Source organism: Manacus candei, unplaced genomic scaffold, assembly GCF_025592945.1.
Source record: "Manacus candei isolate 608988 ecotype Guabito, Panama unplaced genomic scaffold, ASM2559294v1 h1tg000017l, whole genome shotgun sequence".
NCBI classification, from domain to species: Eukaryota; Metazoa; Chordata; class Aves; order Passeriformes; family Pipridae; genus Manacus; species Manacus candei.
This window is the reverse complement of record NW_026138065.1, coordinates 14,319,638-14,340,566: the sequence shown is the minus strand read 5'-3', so window position 1 is coordinate 14,340,566 and position 20,929 is coordinate 14,319,638. Positions and strand designations below refer to the sequence as shown.

The 20,929-nt window shown below is 43.1% G+C and overlaps 2 protein-coding genes and 1 long non-coding RNA gene across 5 annotated transcripts in view; 2 read left to right on the top strand and 1 right to left on the bottom strand.

The window, feature by feature from the left end:
• Nucleotides 1-14,999, top strand: part of RBKS (ribokinase) — a 71,920-nt gene extending 56,921 nt beyond the window's left edge. For all 3 annotated transcript variants that reach the window (XM_051782917.1, XM_051782914.1, XM_051782915.1), the window contains one exon: nucleotides 13,219-14,999. In XM_051782917.1, the coding sequence (XP_051638877.1) occupies nucleotides 13,219-13,392 (174 nt within the window). In that variant the 3' untranslated portion in view covers nucleotides 13,393-14,999. The remainder of the gene's footprint in view (nucleotides 1-13,218) is intronic.
• Nucleotides 14,396-20,386, bottom strand: MRPL33 (mitochondrial ribosomal protein L33). The gene is made up of 4 exons (XM_051782925.1): nucleotides 20,287-20,386; nucleotides 19,448-19,466; nucleotides 16,833-16,939; nucleotides 14,396-14,711 (listed from the first exon to the last, which is right to left on the bottom strand). The coding sequence occupies exons 1-4, from the start codon at nucleotides 20,306-20,308 to the stop codon at nucleotides 14,662-14,664; spliced, it is 198 nt and encodes a 65-aa protein (XP_051638885.1). The 5' UTR covers nucleotides 20,309-20,386; the 3' UTR covers nucleotides 14,396-14,661.
• Nucleotides 18,951-19,672, top strand: LOC127469066 (uncharacterized). The gene is made up of 3 exons (XR_007903820.1): nucleotides 18,951-19,087; nucleotides 19,252-19,356; nucleotides 19,552-19,672. It is a non-coding gene; the product is annotated as an uncharacterized LOC127469066 (long non-coding RNA).
• Nucleotides 20,387-20,929: the final 543 nt, after the last annotated feature.

Genomic DNA, 20,929 nt, shown 5'->3' with positions numbered 1-20,929 from the left:
TTAATAAATAAGTTTAGTTCCAGTCATAGCCCGCTTTCTGACTTAGCCTCCTGCATTCCCTCTTTTGCAAATATGGAATCCATTGAATTTTGGAGCAGAAAAACCATGAGGAATAAGTTAATATGCCAGGCACTCCAATCAGCGATCTGCACTGTAAATCTATTTAAAGCTGCATTTATTATGTTCTGAAGTTCAGCTGAACTGTGAAAGAGCACATGACTGAAATCACTGCATTTGAGTTGACTCACAGTTAAGTCTAGATGGGACTTGCTTGGCTCCTCACACGTTTCTGTTTCTGATTCAGGCCTTCTAACGACACTTCAGTTTTTGAAGGCTTGGTCAGTCGCCTAAGGGTATAGCAGGTATCCAGTGAAAAAAGGGATTGCAGGAGTTGCATCCGTCTGCATTGGTAGTCAACCAAGAAAAGGTGGAGCAAGCTGGATGCACCCTTTTTCCTCCTGGAGAGCAGAAAGCTATATTATCCCCCTTTTACAAATAGGAAAAATGCAACAGAAATGTTAGTGATTGGGTGCACTGAAGCACAAGCTAAAAATGTCCTGCTCTAAGTTATATAGGGAGTTGTAGTGATGCAGCCAAAAATGAAGTACAGGCTTATATTGTCCCATGCTACTCTCTTAACTTCTAGACAACATTGTCATGGAAGGAAACACTGTTTATCTGCCTAGTAACTGTCTATTTTAATCTGTAAGAACAAACAATGTAAACAAAATGAGCAAACAGAAGCAGGCTTGTACAGAACAATTTGCAGCCTTGTTTTCCAGTGGAAGATTCCATGGACCACCCAAGCTTTGCTCTAGTCCTTTTCTCAACCACGGAGCATCTAATTAAATCCCTTTCCATTCCTGACTCTAAGTAGAAGAGAGCCTACAGTCCTGTACAGTTTCTTTCCAGATGGAAATGCATAATTTAACAGAGATACAGCTGACAGAGAGAAGCAGTATTAGCATTTGCCACAAATTGCATTAAATTACAAGGGATACTTAATGAAGACATATTCTAAAAAGAAGATTTAAGCCAATATTTAGTTTTCTAAGACCCTTCTAAGATTGTAGAGTGCCAGGCAGCAAAAACCTCATAGTAAAATTGAAATTCTATATTATTTTATTGATACCAAGAGTTGTTTGGTTTTGCTACACAAGATCAGTAAAAGGTCATGACATAACTTCTTCTCTATGCTTCTCTTAAAAAAAAAATAGGACTGGAGGAAAATTTTTGTCAGGCTATCAGTTGTCTCATTTTTAGAACTGGATATCATTGTAGATGTCCACATAAATGAGAAAGTACGTAGCAATGCAGAGTTGCTTTGCATTGGATACTTCTTGAAGAGGCTGTAAGGAGTTTATGGAAATATGCTATGAGGACAAGTGCTTTGGCTCCACTGCTGGCATACTAAGAACTGCCATACTAAGAAATATTCCAGTTTGGAAATTAACCCAGTTGATTGGTCTGGACATAAAAAGGTAGGGGTGCTGGCAGCATTTATGCAGCAGCTGAAATGTTTTGTTTGGGGGCCAGAACACATGAAGGATACAGCATCCTACATCTCCACCTGAGATTACATTCTGATGAGGCCTAGGGAAGCTGAGTTCAGAAGCTATCTTTGTGCCATCTCACTTCTGGGATGTTTTAGCAAATGAAACAATGGTATAATTTATACAGGTTGAGAGCAGAGTAGGAAATGACCGCTTTGTTGCTTCTCTTGGGCTAACTATGGCTTGCAATGCAATTCAAAGTCATTGCAGCAAAACATGCTGCATCTCTTCTCTTGATTTGCTGTCCTCCCCTTGACTTTATGATGAAGCCAGCACAGGCTCTACTCCAAGAGCATGTTCAGTCCTAGTATGTAGCTCACCCTGTGTCAGAGCAGATACTGGTCTGCCAGTGCATGCATGCAAGGCCAGTAATGGTACATAGCACCCTGGAATTTCTAAGTTGCACAAAGGATCAAGAGGAAGGAAGACCAACTGTGTGCAACCATCCTTCTAATTAAATTCCTGCAGTTAAAAATAGCTAGTGGAAGCTGGCGCTTCTGGCACATCCAGAGCGTCACCTTCCCAAGTATCTTTTTCTGGCCTGAGCCGTAGGAAGTTGCAAATGTGATCCGCTGTGTAATAGTGCAGCATATTCTTGGCCAAACTCCTCATCATTTTTTCCCTCTTTATGGTTAGCTTACAAATGTCATATGTCTCCTTTTCTTCTTCAAAGCTATTCTCTGCAGACCCAGGTATCATCCAGGCTTTGTGAAAGATAACTTACTCTTCTTAGTTTCTTCACATCATGTCTATGGTGAGAGAGAAGGCAAACCTGGCTCTGGAGCCCCTCGCCTACTTAGTTGCCCAGAAATGCCAATTGCAGTAATGTTGATATTGAACAATATCAGATTTCCTGATTTCCCCCAACAGAGTTTTCACTGCCAAGTAATTCTGGTCACTACAGAAACAAGAAAGGTTTGAGTTGGATCGGTGATATTGCATAATTAGGTTTTCAAAAGAACAAGAACAGAGAAATGAGAATAGTGGGGAAATCAGTCTTCTTGCTTTTGCAAATTCTAACCACAGAAAATGCCAGAAGTTGCATTTCTTATCAAGAATAAAGGAATTACTCTTTAGTAGCCTGCCCCATGGACAGAATGTGTTTTGCAGCATTCACTAGAGAAATGGAAGGAAGCTAAAGCTGTTAAGTTTTGGTGATTGATAGCAGTAACCTATAGGGGTGTCTTTAATAGCCAGTTTGCAGTTGAGTGTGATGATTTTGTTACTTTCCTTAGGGTTTTCTTTTATGTCTATGTATGTAGAGGTAGACATGCAGACATAAAACCAGCTATTCCAGAACAACTCACCTGTAGAAAAACAGATTCCCAAATTCTGGCAGCAATGTTTGTCAACTGCCCAAATAGCTATAAGGAGTATTTGTTTTATTCATTCCAAAGCACAAATAGACACAGAAATATGGGGAAAAGGTAAGAGAAGTCTCTAGAAGCTTGTGCCTCATTGCTGTTGTCTGTGATTTTGTTACTGAAATCATTAAGCAGGCAGTGTGTTCCTTGGAAAGATCCATTTTACAGGGAATGCCACAGAGAATGCCTTGGTGCTCCCCTACTGCTGAAGACCGTGAGTAAGGTGTGAGAGCCCTGTTTTCTGCACTCCTGCCCCACAGGTTAAGTACAACAGAATGAGTGGGTAGCAGTGAACAATAGAGCAGAGCAGCAATTCTGGCTTGTAAGTCACATCTAACTGAACTTTGAGAGAGGATATACAGCTTGAGTACTCATCGAAACGATTACACAAATTCAGTTGGAAAAAGAATGCAGGGAGCTGGCAAGAGGACAAAGCTAGGGTGAGCTCAGACAAAAAAACCTCCTGAAGTTTGGTGGCTTTTTTCCCTCCCAGGATGTGTAGTTCAGAGGTAGGCAGAAGCAGTGGCCAGCCAACAAAGGCTATATACTGTGGTTTTGAAAGAGGCACTCGAGCATATGGAGCTTTCGTGCAAAAAAAGAATGTTTTTTTGATCAATTCCAGGCGAGATGGCAGTTGTGTCATTCTGAGTGCTTCTCGTGAGATTAGATGGGATCACTAAGAGTCTTTTGGCATTTTCAATCTGAGAGAAAAAAAACACATGTGGCTAGTGAAATTGCCCAGCACAGAGATTTCTTTCTTCTTACTTAGCTGGTAGATTATGGGGTCCTGAAGCCATGTCAGCCTCATACATGATACAGGGTGACACAGTCAGTGACAATCTGCCCAGTTCTGTCCTGGTTGGGAAGCTCATTGTTTGGAAGGGAAACCCACTGCCAGAATTTGCAGTGTACTATCAAAATACCGTGATGTATTCTGGGCAGAGCTTCGACTCCAGTTTCATTTGTTCATTAAATGAAATTTGTGAATTAATGTGTAAGCATGAGCTTTGTTAGGATGAAATCACAATTTGGTGCAAGTGTGACATGAATAATGAAAGGAGTGAAGTACTGCTCAAGGAAATGAGATAAGTGAAGCTTTTGATTAGAGTAGTAGAGTAGCTGCGTGTTTTTGAGGCTTGATAAACCAGTTTGAGAAGTACAAATCAACCTTCTGAACAACTACTATATTTAGTGCCAGGCTTCAACCACTACTGTTGATTCTGTGCGAGTTCAGACTCTGGGAAAGGTAGATACAGCTTCTTTAGCATGTTCATCTGAAAGTCCATCTTATATCTGTTAGCGATGATGTCCATGTGCTTCCATTTTGTTGACACGTCGTGGTATATATGCTGTACTTCGCAAGAGTGCCACTGGAGAGTTTTGTGTTCAGCTGAAGTGCAATGAGTTTTCCAGTACTGTGTTTTTTATGTCATATGGTATTTTGTGTGCACTCCAGAAAAAAACCAAAACGAACAAACAAACAAACAAAACACAAAAAACAAACCAGGTGTGGAGGGTTTGCTGTTTCTGAGTTTCTTTGTGAGGTATGAACTTCCGAATCAAATGATAGAATATAGCTCAAGTGTGAAACCAGGAAAGAGGCAGCTACAAGGCAAAAGTTCACTGAATCTTAAACAGGAAATTTACATAGAAGTGTATCCCAAATTGAAATATTCCTTGATGAAATATCTGTTACTCTGGTACCGTAGAAATCAGAGTAGTGATGAGTTGTTTGGTTGATGGGAATCTCACAGGTTCAGCGACATGGACCCATTGTTTTCAGAATGGCATGTGGAATTCCTGATTCAGTGCTCTTACTCCATTGTGTAAGAAAGAAATAAATTCGTCACCTCTCATTAATGCTATCTGGAGTTGAAAGGTGTTTATATGAGCATCATCACACTGAATTGTTTCGATGATTTAGAAAACAGAGTGCTCCCTGTGGGTGAATACTTTATTGGCTTTCTGGGGTTAGACTAACACAGTCTATAACACAGAATAACTTTGTTCCCTGGTGCTGAGCAGCATACTGGAATATTATCACACATCAGAACGAAGGTCTCTTGTGCTCCTTCTCAGTTTTCTTTAGTGTGCACTGAGAGAAAGCCATCACTTCACAGACAACTTGCAGTATTTTTTCTTGTAAATAGTGAGGTGGGAGTTACTCTGTTCTGATCCTGATTGAGAGTCCAGCAGAGCTGTGGAGTCCACTTACTAATTCTGCATATCTCAGTTCTGAGGTTCCCAAGCTGTGCCTCACTTTCAAAGGATGGGTAGCTCATCTGACTCCTGTTAGTCCAGGAAAGATCTGGAGCTCTGGATTCAGCCCACAGATGTCTCAAAGTGGGTGTTCTTAACATCCTTGATCTTAATTTGGGTTCATTTCCCATCACTATTACCTGCCTTCAAAGCACATGCTGATAGAGGCTTTGAAATGTAAAACAGATACTTTCATCTGTGCTTTTTAGATGACATACAAATTAAAAATTGCAGAGTTGTGAATGTTGTATGTTTTATTTCCAACATTCACCACAAACCAAACATTTCAGGGGAATTCATGCATCTGTAATGCTTGTCACTGTTCTTTTTAGAAACAGTGCATAACTTAATATAGTGGGATGTTTCAGAAAGCAAAAAAATTGCATGCAGGAGGCCTTGTACTGAAATTAATCTCTCAGGAATGCAGGGGGTTAACGGTCAGGCTGATTAATCACTGTTAATGAACCATCAGGAAATCTGTCAGGAAGTGGGTAAAAATTCCTGATGGCTGATGTGAAGCACTGTGTGGTGTGCTTTGGTTTTGGTGTTTCCCAACTGATAGTCTGCAGTGGGTGTAGTTTAGTTACATCTAAGTCCTCAGGACATGTGAAGGACCAGATGATATGCTGCCCTTGTTCAGCTTGAGTAAGTCAGGAAGAAATTTTCCCCATTCGTGGCTGTGCAAGTACGTCGCAACATAAATGCAAGAAAGTCAGGGATTGCTCCTTCCCAGGACAGAATCTGGTAAAGATACAGAAAGGAAGCATGGTCGTTCCCTCATTCATCTGGTCTGAGCCCACAGGGTACAGGGGGAAGAGTGGAACAGATGGCTTTCCCTGTGTGAACAAGGAGCCAGAGTATTAGGATTTGGATACACAACTGAGTTAATGAATTGCCTGGTGTTGACTGAGGGTGAGGTTTCACAGTTGGCTCAAGCTGATCCAAGATCAGGCTGAAAGGAGTGTTTTTAACCTCTTTCTCCTTTGCTTTGGACTAGCTATCACATGGTAATATAGCAACTTGCTGATCTGGGCAGAAACTATTGTTGCTTGGTCAATGTTGTCTGACTTAGAAGGATCAGAGAACTGATCTGCCTCACTGCTTGGCTGCACAGGTTCTAGATCTGGTGTAGAGGAGGGCGTGGGAACATGAGACAAGGATAAAAACATGAGTGGGGACTGAGCCTTTCAGCAGTAGCATAGCCATGGATTGGCTTAAACCTATTACGAAACTGCAGTCTGAATCACTGGAATTAGCAGTGCACTGTCAACCTACAGGGAATGCAAATTAAAACGTGTTATCTTACACCTCCTGCCGCTGTTAAACAGTGGCTGAGCACAGCCGTTCTGCACGTGGCTCAGAGGAAGGAGTATATGGTGGGGCAGCAGTGTAACAGTTCTCCATGACTTGGTCTGGAGTGTGCAGACCACATCAGACATCACTGGGAGGTGTGTGGGGAAGGCAGAGGGGAAGAAGAAAGGAACAGACAAGCACCACTACCACTGTGATTCTCTCTATATATTTTCCTTTGGATTAGGGTAGATGTTCTACAAGACTGTAGAAACACTCAGTTACCAGAGCACAGATTAAGCACAGTAATGCAGCTGCAGACCCAGACCCTAAAGGTTGGGGGTACCGTGTGCTTTTCCTAGTACTTCTCCTTTATTTTCAACGCAAGTGTCTTTGCAGTGTTCTTTAGTCAGCACCAAAAGCCTAACTTAGACCTAAAAAGGTGAGCCCTTTGATTCAAGTTCTTTTGGTTTTTGTTGCAAAATTTGGTAATTCCATGTTAAGGACATCTTATCATTTTGTTCTGGCTCAAAATTCCATGCAAATATACAGGAATAACTGTGTTAGTGGAAAATCTCTTTGTTATTTTCAAATATTTCATGTTTTAGAGGTTTGTAACAAAAGGTCTGCTCCTTTAAGCACAGCCATGCAAAGCCACACCAGTATCTGTAGGGTACCCTACAACGACAACAATGCTTCCACACAGGATCAGCAACCTCAGACACCATGAGAGTAGTCACCCTTCCTAGGCCTTGAGGTGAGAAAATAGTTTGAAGATAGTCAAATTACTTTAATTTCAGGAGAGTTTCAAGATAGTGGAGTTAGTTTAATTTAAAGACTGTCTTAATTTAAACTGCCAAAATATCTCTCCAGTGAAACATAAGGAAAAATGTGGGGAGAAAAATATTAACCTCCAAAAAAAGTATTCCACAGACAAATAAATGCAAATGTAAAAAAACCAGCCTGCAATATTTCCAGAAATAAATCATTCTCCATCTCATAGGGGATAAACATGGGCTCTTTCAGGGAGAAGGAAACATAAAGACAAAATAAAGAGCTTTATAACTGATTCAATCACTGTGTATGGGGTTTGCATGGCAAGGTTTTTGTAGTGGGGGACTACAGGTGTGGCTTCTGTGAGAAGCTGCTGGGAGCTTCCCCCATGTCCAATAGAGCCAATGCTCTAAGATGGACCCACCACTGGCCAAGGCTGAGCCAGTGATGGTGGTAGTGCTTCTGGGAAAATGTAGTTAAGAAGGGAGAAAAATACTGCTGTGCAAAAACAGCTGGAGAAAGGAGTGAGAATACGTAAGAGAAGCATCTGTGCAGATACTAAGGGTACTGGAGAAGGAGGGGGAGGAGGTGCTCCAGCTGCTGGAGCAGAGATCCACCTGCAGCCGGTGGAGGAGACCCACACTGGAGCAGGTGGGTGGCCAAAGGAGGCTGTGACCCCATAGGAAGGCCGTGCTGGAGCAAACTCCTGGCAGAACCTGCAGAGAGAGGAGCCCACGCTAGAGCAGATTTGCTGGCAGAACTTGTGACCCCGTGGGGGACCTACACTGGAGCAGCCTGTTCCTGAAGGGCTGAACCATGAGGAATGGACCCACGCTAGAGCAGTTCATGAAGAACTGTAGTCCATGGAAAGGACTCACATTGGAGAAGTTCATGGAGGCCTGTCTCTTGTGGCAAGGACCCCATGCTGGAGTGGGGGAAGAGTGTGAGGAGTTCCCCTGAGGAGGAAGGAGTGGCAGAGAAGATGTGGAACAAATGAACTGACTGCAGCCCCCATCCCTCTCCCCCTGCACTGCTGCAGGGGGAGGAGGTAGAGAAATTGGAAATCCTAAGTGTAAGCTTAGGAAGAATGGAGGGGTGGGGAAAGATGTTTTAGGTTTTGGTTTTATTTCTCATTATCCTACTCTGATGTGATTGGTAATAAATTAATTTCCCCAAGTCAAGTCCATTTTACCTGTGATGATAATTGGTCCCTGCCCTTGTTTCAACCCATGAACCTTTCATTCTATTTTCTCTCCCCTGTCCAGCTGAGGAGGGGAGTGGCAAAGTGGCTTTGGTGGGCACCTGGCATCCAGCCAGGGTCAACCCACCCCACACAGTCACCAAAGGGTATTTTACTCCCTGAGCATTTCAGCTGAAATTATCTCATACTGAGACATAGACCCTCTCAGCACAAGACTGTCTGAATATATCTGAAGGCTGGAAATGTTTCTCCAGTTCTACTAGTAACCTTTCATCAAAGCATAGCCCAGGGATTCTTGTAGGGAGACATAGGCTTTCCCCACTTATGAGGAATGGATAGAGAGCATCTTTGCTGACAGCTGGTTTTGTGTTATATAGGGCTAATTTGCAGTTTGGGTACAGAGTAGGCAGGGGTACAGCAAGGAATGCTGAGCAGATGTGACATAGTGATAACATCCTTAGCATAATCCAGTATCACACAGTTGTGGAGTGCTATAAATACATCAGGAATTCTCCAAGGCCCAATTCCTTCACAGAGTTGGGCATCTCTGCATTGCCATGGATTTAGACTGCACTAAATCAGTGTAATCCTCAGGCTTCATTCATTTGTGCACTGCTGTGAATGCTCCTAGGAGACTCTAAGCATCATTGAAAGCAGTGTCACTGGTTCTGCATTATAAGGCAGTTTTTGGCAGCTTTTGGATTGATATTTTGATTTATTCACTAAATGAAGAATTTATCATCACAGGCATAACATTTCTCTTGTTCTGCTATACAACATCCTTTTAGGGTGTTGCTTTTAGGCCTTGGTAACATGCTCTTAAAATGTATGTAATGGAGTGAAACCCTGTAATACCCAGAGCACACATGGACTGTGACTTCTTGAAAAATCACACAAGAAAAGTTTTCTGAAGTTCAGTAACAACATCAGGCTTCAGAAACCAAAGCCCCCTCCTGTTCTTACATGGTTGCCATTGCCCTTGCCCAAGAGGACAGGCTGGGAGGGCAAAGGCTGAAGAAGAGGTTGCCCAGGAACAAGGCAGTGCAACTGCTGCCATTCTGTGAACTGTAGCTTTTGGCCTTTTGGCCTCCAATTTTTTTTTGGTGAGCAAGTCATCTTATTGTGAAATGCATTCTATTATTCTGTGCATGATGGATTGAAAAAGGCTTTACTTGCTGGAAAGGCTGTTGAACAATATAGTTTCCACTTACAAAGCACTTCCCTAAAAAGCTTCTCAGGGCAACATCATATAAAAATAGTTATACTAAAGTTGTAAACCAGCTTCTGACAAATCAGGAATAACAAAAGCTGAGGTATAAATAGAAGTGTTTTCATGGGTTTTCTCTTCTCTAGAGGCACAGGATCTCAATCAGTGCTGGATTATAAGAAACAAAAATGCCCTTTTCCAGACACCCAGGAAAACAAGGACCTTCCAGACTAGTGGCACAGAATATAAATAGATTTTAAACTGCTTCAAAACCATAAAGCTTAGTCAAAACCATGACATTTGCATTTTAGAATGAGCCATATCATATCAGACAACTTTTTAAATCCAATTCTTTATTTTATTTCATACAAACTAGCGTCTCCTGCTTTACAGAAAGGTTAAATAACTTACACTTTTATAATTATGGAATGAATTGTCTCCAGGCTCTCAAAGATACGAGGATTATCTCAAAGTCTGCAGTGTATTAGGATTCCTGGAAGACAAATGCTGAAGAATGCAAAATATTACATACTCTGTGTTTGTATTTTGTCAGTGGGCAGAATAAATGCACCTTACTAGTCGTTTTCAAATTCATTATTTTTGTGAAGTAGGTGAGAATTATTTTTCTTATAGCAGGCTTTGAAATAGGTAAATGTAAAGCTACTAAATTTGCTATTCCAGCATTTGGACAATCTTTATTTTACTTTGAGCCTGTTCCTTCTTCTGCTCTCTGCCAACCTTCTCTGATTCTACCAAACCCCATGTAGTTTAATCCACAATACCAAAGAAGGAAGATCTGTTTCTGTAAGCCAAAAATAGTTCTTATTGCAGTTAACCTTGCAGCTGAATCAGTTCTGCTATTGCTCTTTAAGTCATGTTTGACCAGTCATGTCTGCACAGACCAGAAGCAAGGCTGAACAGGGTATCTACATAATCAGTCTGATGCATGACACTGTTCTCAGTGCAGCAGCTCCTGTATTGAAAACACCCCCCTACAAAACGTTTGCTTACCAACATCTGAATTTATTATACCCTTGGGGTCAGTAGTAACTGAGCTTTAGAGTTACTGACTACTTCAATTATGTATAAGAAGTAAGGATTTCAGTAAAATTTTACTGGCATCAAATCCTTCTGTATATTCTCCAATCACCCTCTAACCTTTCCTCTTGCAAAGAAACGCTAGGGAGCCTTTTTCCATTCTGCATGGAATTCCGCTGTTCTCCTAGTTTTTTGCTTTTAGAGTTATTTATCATTATTCATTCCCACCAAAAGGGAGATCTACAGCCGTCTCACAACCTCAGAGCATCACCCACAAGCAGAGGGGCATAGTAGCATTGCAGAGAGAACTTGCATTCCATTTCACTGTCATACTAAGGCCTGGGTGACATGCAGTTAAGTCTTTTTTTTTGCTCCAATGGCCAACAGTGCAGCAATTATTAAAAAAAAAAAATCAAAAAGACAGTATTCTGCTCCATGCTGCTGTCAAGTAATAATTTATGCTATTTGACACCAGATATTCTGAGTATTCCTCATTAAAATATTTGGCCACTGCCATTTCCCAGTGATCACTGTATGAGAGATATTTGATGTAAAAATGATGAGTTCTTCCTGCTAGAGCTACACAGAACAGATCTGCGTGCTGAAATTCTACTTCTGTCTGTAACAACAGTACCAAAATAGCTTTAATAATTAATCATGCACTGATTAGATTACAAACTCTCAGATGGGCTGGAGATTTTTCTATTATGCATCAGACAAAAGACACTGGCAATGCTTAACTAGCAATCACCTGCTCTTGCTCCACCTGCCATTGTGGGAGCGCTCCGGAAACCAGAAGGGAGACAAAGGCCTAACAGAAATTGATAAAAACCTTCACCTGCCCCTGCTATGTTCAGGAATACAGAACTGTTGAAACAGGTGCTGCTACAGCTGCAGGCCAGGCTACAGCTTCGCTTATTAACTTGTCATTTGCCAGGCAATGCTCTCCACTGCACTCTGATGGGAGAGAGTACCCAAACTCCAGGCTAAGTGAGCATTAAGCAAGGAGTTTCCTGACTGGGAACACCAATACAAACAGCCACTGTGGAAGGGCTGGGCAAGGAGAGGCCAGGCATAGGGCAGGCGCCCCTATTCTGCACTCACCACTGCTTCAGGGTTCCCTTGCAGCGGCTACACTGGTCTGCCCTGTCAGCTGCTTGTAATGTTATGAAAACATTTCTGTGGAAGTGGCATTGTTTTGCCAGAATGATATCATATGCAGCTGATTTTAGGGTAAGTAGGAGTTTAAGACTGAGAACCACTAGTACTCAAAACTGGAAAATTACTTTGCAGCCTTAACTTCCATTAGAAATTTTGCTCAGCTGTTTTAGCTAAGTTTTTTCCAGGCCCTTTGTTCTTGTCCCATGACTCTTGGGGCCTATTTATTACAACTACAGAGGCAAAACCTCTCAGGGAAATAGTCCATATGCTGGTTCTGGAAAGAAATAAGATAATACTAGTGTGTCTGGTGTAATGCTTTTAGTGGTGTAAAATCATACTGGTGTATGATTAAAAAAAGGGGACCTTAGGACCAGTTTTATGGTACTAGCAAGAATTGGTATCAGTCTTAGAAACCAAGCCAGTTTTAGGGGAGGAGGGGGGAAGGACACTGTGGACCAAAATGAGCAAATGAAGTAAAAAATGATAATCAATTAAGTTAAATTTTTCCAGTTGTTGGGGTCACTGCATAGCACTGAACATGGCAAAACAATAAAAAGCCCTCGGGAGGCAAACAGCTGTCATTCCTTGCTGCCCAGAGCAGAACCAGTGGTATCTGGGCAAGAGGGTCAGAGCCAAGCCAGGGCTGGTTGGTGCCCATGTGGTGCAGGCATACTCCCTACTCCCTGCCTCCCAAGGGGCAGGAAAGGCACAGCCTGCAGACAACCCTCAAGATGGCCACAGCTGCTGGAGGTCCAGGGGAATGTCACTGTCCTCCACCCCCATGGTCAATCTCAGCAGAAGTGGCAAAGCTTGCCCCAGGAATAAGAGTGGTTTATGTGACAGCACAGACTGTGTTAGTGGGACCTTTTTAGTGAACAACAGCTAAGTTCTGGAAGCATCAAAATGTATCGTTCTGCAATGGACACCACAAGCCACATGGCTTATTTTTTTCCCTTTTTCTCTGCCCCTTCTACCACTGACCTTTATGAAAAACAGAAGTTAAATGAGAGAAAAATAGCTTTAATGAAACATCCAGGTTGGGAAATCACAATCAGACACTCCAACAACAGGAAGTTTTGAAAGCAGTGTTTATAACAGCATCTTGCTGAACTGTAGTACACTTGCTTTTCTTTAAGTTTTAAGCCATATTGTAAATGCGCACCTTGACTCAGCAGCTGGGCATAAGGGTAGTATTGGGGCATTAGTTTAACTTTGCAGAATTTCCTAGGCATAGCAAAGTGAATTAAACTCAACCCCTGAACAATTTCCTGACTCCTGCAATCAGTGCTGCAACTTCTGTCTTTCCGGTAAAGGCATCTGAATTGTTTCCCTGTGCAAATACATTTAAGCTTGTTTGTTATTTTATTCTAGGGAGCTGGAGACAGTTTTGTGGGAGCACTGGCCTTCTACCTGGCTTACTATCCCAAGTTATCCATGGAGGAAATGATCAGGAAGTCTAACTGCATCGCATCAGTAAGTGTCCAGGCATCAGGGACACAATCTTCATATCCTTACAGGAAGGACTTGCCTCAGGACCTTTTCTAATTGATTGTCTAGATCACTGTGCTGATTTTATCTCATACCAGACAGCATTATTCTCCTAACTACAAGGAGGTTCTCCTCTGCTGACTGGAAAGGCCGGAAAAGTCTCTTTGCTTCTTATTTCAGGAATCCTGTGTTCCTGTTCTACAGTAGTAAGATGGGGTGGGGGTGGTGGGTCTTTCAAACAGCACAGCAGGTCTCTCTGGCCCCACACAGCCTTTGGGCTTGTGGCTGTCCCACACAATGCACTGTACTGAACTACATGAAGTTTACAGCAAAACACCTGGAGGATATTGGGCTCCTGGCAGTATTTTTACTGATTTTATCAGAACTTCTGATGGGCAATGGCAGCACATGAAGCAGAGTGTTAGCTTTGAGACTGCAACTTCAGTGCTCAGCTGCAGACGCCAAGGCCAGCATGCGGCTCTCAACAAAGCACCGTCCGTCAAGCCCGGGCACGTCTGTGCCCGCTCGCCTCAGATGCAGCACTGTACCTCCCCACATTCTGGAAGGTGGAGGAAGGTCCCTCCAAATGAAAAGAGGACAAGAGTGCTACTGGAGGCAGATTTTGAAAAATGTTTCTAGCCATATTGTTCTAAACATAGGCAAGCTAATTAAGGAAGAAAAGCTTCCAAAAACATCAGAGACATACTTTGGTTTCTTCATGTTTGACAAAAACCCAGGAGTGAAAAATCCATCCTACTAACCTGGCTGAAAATAATATAGCCCATTTAGCCGTGGTCATAGCTTATCCAAAACCTCATCTTACATGACTAGGTTCTCACTGCTTTTTTTCCTCAGAAGGAGCTGGTGCAACATTACCCCTCCAAGGAATGACACCAGCTTATGGTCACTACTGTCACATCTGTGGCTGGTAGGTTAGAAAAACTTGCAATCCTGCCATTGAATTCCTGCTGTGGAAAATGTTAATTTTTATTGCTTTATAAAACAATAGTTCCTTTGAAGATTACAGCCTCTTTCACAATGGAAAACACAGACAATGGGATTTGCTATTTAATTTTTTTTTAATTGAGTACTGTAAAAATAACTCAAAAGATAAATAAATGTTACTGTGATGATCTATGTCCAGACATTAAGAATTTTCTCTCTCTACATTGTTTTATTCACAATGGCCTTCAAATCACAGGAGACGGTGATCCCAGTTCATTTCCTCTCTTTTCAGCCCATGTTGCTGGATTTCTGAATCAGCGTTCACCCCGTCCTCCCCCCAGACCATCCTCTCCTCATGTATAAATCAAGTCCAGTCACTGTTCACATAGAGCGGATTTTTCTCTTCTCTGTGAAGAGGACACGTTGTTTTGCTATAGGGGAAGAAAAAGAACTTGTTAAGAAGCCCGAAGTGTTAAAAAAAAGGAGCCCACGTCCCTTTTCCCCTGGCTGCCTTCACTGCTTAAATGAGTGTGGAGCAACTGACTGGCACAGCACTGTTGTTAACCAGCTCTTGAAGGAATTTAGTAGTGCTTTCACTTTACCACATGTAATTTTTAGTTCCTAAGAGGTCCACTTCACCTCTGTGAGAATAAGTATCAGGATTGGAATGACTGAAAACATTCAACAGCTGCTCTGTGTGACTACTCTGAGTCACAGCTGCTCCGTACAGGGACAAAAATAGGTTCTTACTGCTTTCTACTACTTTTCAACTCCAGAGCCCAAACAACTACAGTTGATGAGCTGGATATAGCTGATCTCACAGTCTGCCTGAGAAGTTAACGAAGTGTCCTGTGGATCTCTCAACAGGGGCACAAACTGACCCTGCCCCTAGCACCTGATGCAGATGTTGGCAAAGTCACTTCAGCTACTGGTTAAGCATAGTCAATACATTACTAAAACCCCAAAATTACAAAATAAATTAAAGCAAAGCTTTTTAGTGTCATTTGAAAAGCATGTTTTGATTCAACTTCATTATATGAATTCCTTTGAAAGCTATGCAAGAGCAATCCACACAGTGACAAAATCTCTTCTTCCACTTAAAAGTTTCGTTTTAAGAAATACTGCAGCTTAGTAACACATTCTGTCACTGCAGCTAGGAGGTAGTGAAACTTGGGCACTCCTGCCACTACTTCACTAAAAAGCTTCATTCTGCGGAGGTCCCAGGTTTCTGAGAAGTACAAAACATAAGGTGAAAATGCATGCCAAGTGAAAATGCTTCCTAACATATTCCTGATGTGAGTTGTTATCCAGACTCAAATTTGCTTCCCTTCACACATGCAGCACTTTCTCACATCAATTTCTCACTTGTATTCTACTACAGGCTACAAAGATCAGAGCTTACTTCAGAAACCTACTACCTATTCTGTCTGAGCTCTTCACTTTCCTACAAGTTGCAAAGCTGCTGGAGGATCACTTTGCACAATGCTTCAATGCAGTAATTCGAATTTTTCTTATTCAAGAAAATAGTCCAAGGGATTTCTGATTTCCCTTTTGTATGGAATTCAAAAGGAAAGGCGCAACCTCTGTCAGCTCTGATGAGAGCATATTGCTTCTCTGGTGGTTTCTCTCACTTGTCATAAAGCTGTTGTACTATTAACTCTAAGAATGAAAAGGTAGTAGTCATCTAAGAAGCATATAAAATTATGAGGAAAAATAAGCTTGAACCACATAACTACTGGCCGTGCATTATATTATCTACTTGGAGCTGCTTAATACATTTCTTTAGTCTATAGCTTTAAATAAGCCTTTTTTGCATTACCTCCACCATGCATGGTCTGGTTTAAATTCTAAGTTTACCCAAATTAAGCTTTTTAACATTAAATTCAGCTTTTTAAAGTTAACTACAGAAACTTGAACTCTTAGTCAACTTTTAAAAAGCTGGGTGAGCAAATGGCAGTTTGGCAAGTGCTGTAACCACCCCCCAACAAATCAGATTCTTAAGCTAAGAAAATTTGCGAGGACCAAAGGAATATAAAGGAACCCATTAACTGTCATCTGGAGAGTGGCATCGTTTGTGGAGGAGGAAGAACTTGTGTTTACTCCTTTAAAAGAAAAAGTCCATTTTGTAAGTGATGGTTAAAATTTGTTGTTCAGAACACCCATGGCAACTTAAAAGAATGCTTCTGTTGATGCATACTTCGTGACTGCTTGTTGGAGGTAGCACAGTCTAGCAAACCACACAAAGAAACAGAATGAAAGAACTCCTGTGTCACTTGGCTTTGCCAGTGACATGTGGCATGGCTGTCATCAAAGTCTCTGATGTGTCAGGCAAGTCATTACTTTGTTTCCCTGCCACAATCTGTAAAATGAGGGTAATGCTTACTTCCCACTGGAATGTCATGAAGAACAGCAACTGTACAGTCATCTGAGTATGAAACATGTTATGACATATTCTGCTTAGATGGGGAAAATCCTGTTACATTCAAATCTTTTGCCCCACACAGTCAGAGAAGTTTATAGAAAGCGCACTGACTTTTTCCCCAAGCTCTTACCAATGGGATCATATCTCAGTAAGACCAGTTTTTCCTGTAGTCGGAGTCTCCTGACGTTGAAACAGAAGCCCGTCTCCGCGGCACTTTTCATCCTCACCAGAATGTATCTAAAGTCACAGGGATGTCTCTGTGTCAATGCACAGGCACTCAGCTACAGCCTGTACCACATGTCTGCCAGGGCACAGGCAAATGGACAAGGTTTAAGCATAAACAATTTGGCACAATCACATAAGATACTCCATTTCAGCTTCAGAGACGTTCTGGACGGGAGCATCAATATCAGACTTACAACAAGACAAACAGCCCACTATAAACCATAAGCTCCAGCATCAAGTTTAAGTAAACAACTCTTGAACAGGATACAAGCCCACAGAGAAGGAGCTCCTCCACAGAACAGTGTGGCAGGAGGAATAAAAGCATGAAAGAAAAAAAGGAATTAGAAAAATCAGCACAGAACTGAGTCATTATGGCTTAAAAGATAATGGCAAGAGAGGAAGGATGATGGTAGTTAAAGATGTTCAGGCTGTAGATAACACTGTATCAGACTATCACTTCCACATGCAGAGAGGAAGCTGAGCAGATAGGCTGGAATAAGAGACGTGCAAAAGGAGAAGCAGGACCCCTTGGCACCATCCATCCCATTAGACACAGAGCTTGATGTTAACCCCCTTCCCCACTGCAGGGCTCTCGGTTTGTGGGGTGGGCTGGAAGGACCTGCAGTGTCCTGGGAGCAGGGCAAGTCAGGAGACTGAAAAAGCTGCCCCACACCCCCAGCCTGGAAGTATGCCAAGATCCATGCAACTTCCCAGACATAGGGCATCTTCTGAAGTCTCAAAAGAAAGGTAAAACCCTTTAACCATTCTGTAAATTATGTCTTTCTCTTCCATTGCAGTAAAGAGATGGACACATCTCTGCATGTGGGCTTTGAGTTCAGTTTCCATTTCCCTGCATTTTCCTGTTTCTAATACAGAATGGCCACTCAAAATTAACCTGTTCTTCCTCACTTGTGCAACTTCGACTAGTGTACTTCCTTGAACAGAAAATCACTGGATTCCTGCAGATTAACTGACCAAGCATATTCTTGGGATTATCCCTGATTATTGTCCTCTCCTGTACACTACTGCAGGTGTGCTGTGAAGCCCCAGTGACCACAAAGACTCCTTCCCCTATACCTTACCCACTTCCTCAAAGTTTCTGTGCAGTTTCCTCTTTCTGGGAGAATCAGTGTTACCAGTTTGACCAGGCCTTGAAATTCTTGTGCTCCACACATCTGAGGCCGAGCCCATTCCAAACACACCTTGTTCAAAAAAATCACTCCCCAATGAAGAAATTTAACTGGGAGCAAAGGCAGAAAACAACACTAGAAAGCTATTGGGGCACAGGGAGAAACCCAAGGCAAGTTCAGAAGGATAAATATATAAACATAAAATATTCCTGAAGCATATATGGAACTTTAAAGAACAGCAAAAGAAACATCAGGATAAAAAAATAAAATGGAGTGTGTGGCAGAAATCCCTACATTACCATTAGTACCACCATTTAAAACAGCTACTTTTTCACCTCGCAGAAACCTCCTGCTTTGCTGTGTTTGTTTTTGTGAACAGTAGAACACTCAGAAGTTGAACTGCCCTCTGTCAGGGACATACTTGGGAAGTGTGTCTTAATTTAAAACCCTGACAATTGTGCAGAAATTCTGTGAGAGAAAAATCTCCTCAAACCCTGCAAGTGGTTGGTACTGGCTCTGTCGAGGGCTGAGTCTTAAACCAAAATATAGAAAATGTATGAAAGATAATACACTCACACGGAATGCAGCTTCTGGGAATGGGAAAACAGGAATGTGTTCACATAAATGTATCACTTTAGCCCCTTGCATTTGTCTAGCTAATTTTCTTTTAAAATAGCATCTTGGATGCAAGTAATTTTCTCCACATAGTCTTGTCTCCTTGTGCCCACACTGTAAGAGTACTCGTGTGCTTCAAGTACATGTTCCTTCCTTTCAAAGCCTTAACACACCATCAGCTCTCTTTACAGGTTGGAGGACTGTGACTAATTTTCTTCCAGAGCCCAATAACATCTCTCCTGAGCTGGACTACAGAGTAAACCAAGACACCCAGAGGACTGACCGCATGCTGTCCACTCCTAGGAAGTGCTCTGCCCACTGTCTAGGGGAAAGCTTCAAGGCACCTGCCCAAAGTTCAGCCCACAGACAACAAAGACTCACACTGTAGCTCAGTCTGCTCTCCTCAGCTAAAAAGGTATGAAAGGTAAACAAGAGCAAGAATATGCAGATAATTTACATCCTCTCTTTAATCACAGAGCACACAGAGGTGTGCTTCCCCCTGCACAAGGTGCTTTGGATATTACAGCTCAGATCAGTGCAACAGCCCACAGGACAAACTTGCCTTTGCTTCAATTTCAGAACCCAGCGAGGAGTTTCACACCATTCTATACTTACCTGTGACAAGACACACATACAGAAGGACAGAGAAGAGGCAGCTAGACTCAAGGTCTGCAATTCTCTCAGGTATATTAAAAAAATTTAGAGAAGCCTAACATTCTGTAAAGATACAGGGTGGTACCCAAAACCCAAAACTGGTTAGGAAAACATCACTTACTTAGATTTGCTCTTGGCCACTGGTGGTTTTTTGCAGCATGAAGAAGAGAAAAACAAAAGAAACAGTTATCATTTTATCTTGCTTCCTTTATATGTTACATATAGAGTTTTCCACCGCCTGCCTTTGCAAAAGCCACAGATAGACAGTGGAAAGAGCTTTACTGTCACAATAAACACCACTCATCCGTCCATGTGATGTCAGCTGCCTGCTCCTTCTGCCATCATACCACCTTTGTAGGTGTCTGTGCAAATATAGTGCTCAGCATGACAGACTGCAGTTGCTGCAACCTCCAGGTGTTTTCAGTAAGTTTTCAGCTTCAGTAATGAGTATGAATTCTCTAGGTTAGGACAGGTACGAACGTGGAAACTGCAGCCCCACTCTTCCCGACTTGCTCACGCCCACTCCTGCTGCAGTTCCTGCCGTGGTGCCAACGCAAAGCTTTGCTTGGCCAGAGGGTGAACCAGGGCAGGGAGCTGTTCTCACGGGAGCCTGACCTTCTCACAAGGCTGGTTTTCGGTCCCCCGAGTTAACCCACTAAACAGCATGAAACAGGCTGAATTATTTCTGTCAGCCCACCGCATTTAAAATAATCATATATCTACAGCATAAATGCAAAACTGCGCTAAAATTTAAAAAAAAAAAAAATGCTCATCTACATTGTGTCTGTGCACGTCGTGTTTAGGTCACCCTGAGCTTCCCCCGAGGGAGGGGCAGGGCGGGCAAGGGCAGCGCCGCTGTCGAGCCGCCCGCCCACCCCTACGGCCACCCCCGCCCGGCGCCCGCTCCGCCCGGCCCCGGCTCCGACCCCGGCCCCGCTCCGCCCCTCACGGGCCACTCACGGGCCGCCGCCGTCAGAAACATCGCACCGGTGCCCCCCGAGCCGCCCCGGCCGCGCCCGCCCCTTCCGCTCGCCCGAACCGCGTCCGGGTCGCGGGGCCGGGCCGGGGCGGGGCGGGGCGGAGCGTTCGAGCCCGACGGGGCGGGCCCGGCGGCGCTGTCCGTGTCCGTGGCGGTGCCGTCCGTGTCCGTGGCGGTGCCGGTGCTGGGCAGCCGAGTGCTGTACAGCCGGGTTCCGGCGGCCAGGAGGCCCAGTAGTATCCTAGGGTGCATCGAGAACGGTGTGGCCAGCAGGTTGAGGGAGGTGATCCTGCCCCTCTGCTCAGCCCCAGTGAGGCCGCATTTGGAGCGCTGTGTCCGATTCTGGGCTCCTCAGAGCAAGAGAGACATGGAACTCCTGGACACGGTCCAGCGGAGGGCCACAAAGATCATTAGGGGTATGGAGCATCTCTCTTATGAGGAGATTGTGGGAGCTAGGCCTGTTTAGTTCAGAGAAAACTGAGAGGGGATCTCATTAATGCATATAAATATCTCGAAGATGGATGCCAAGAGGATGATGCCAGGCTGTTTTCAGTGGTGCCCAGTGACAGGTCGAGGAGTAATGGACATAAATGAAAACACAAGAAGTTCTACCTCAACATGAGG

Coding starts and splice junctions, on each gene's coding strand:
- MRPL33 (XM_051782925.1), bottom strand. CDS start 20,308: ATGTTTCTGACGGCGGCGGCCC. Junction 14,712..16,832: donor ACTGAGATATGATCCCATTG/GTAAGAGCTTGG, acceptor CTTCCCCTATAG/CAAAACAACGTGTCCTCTTC.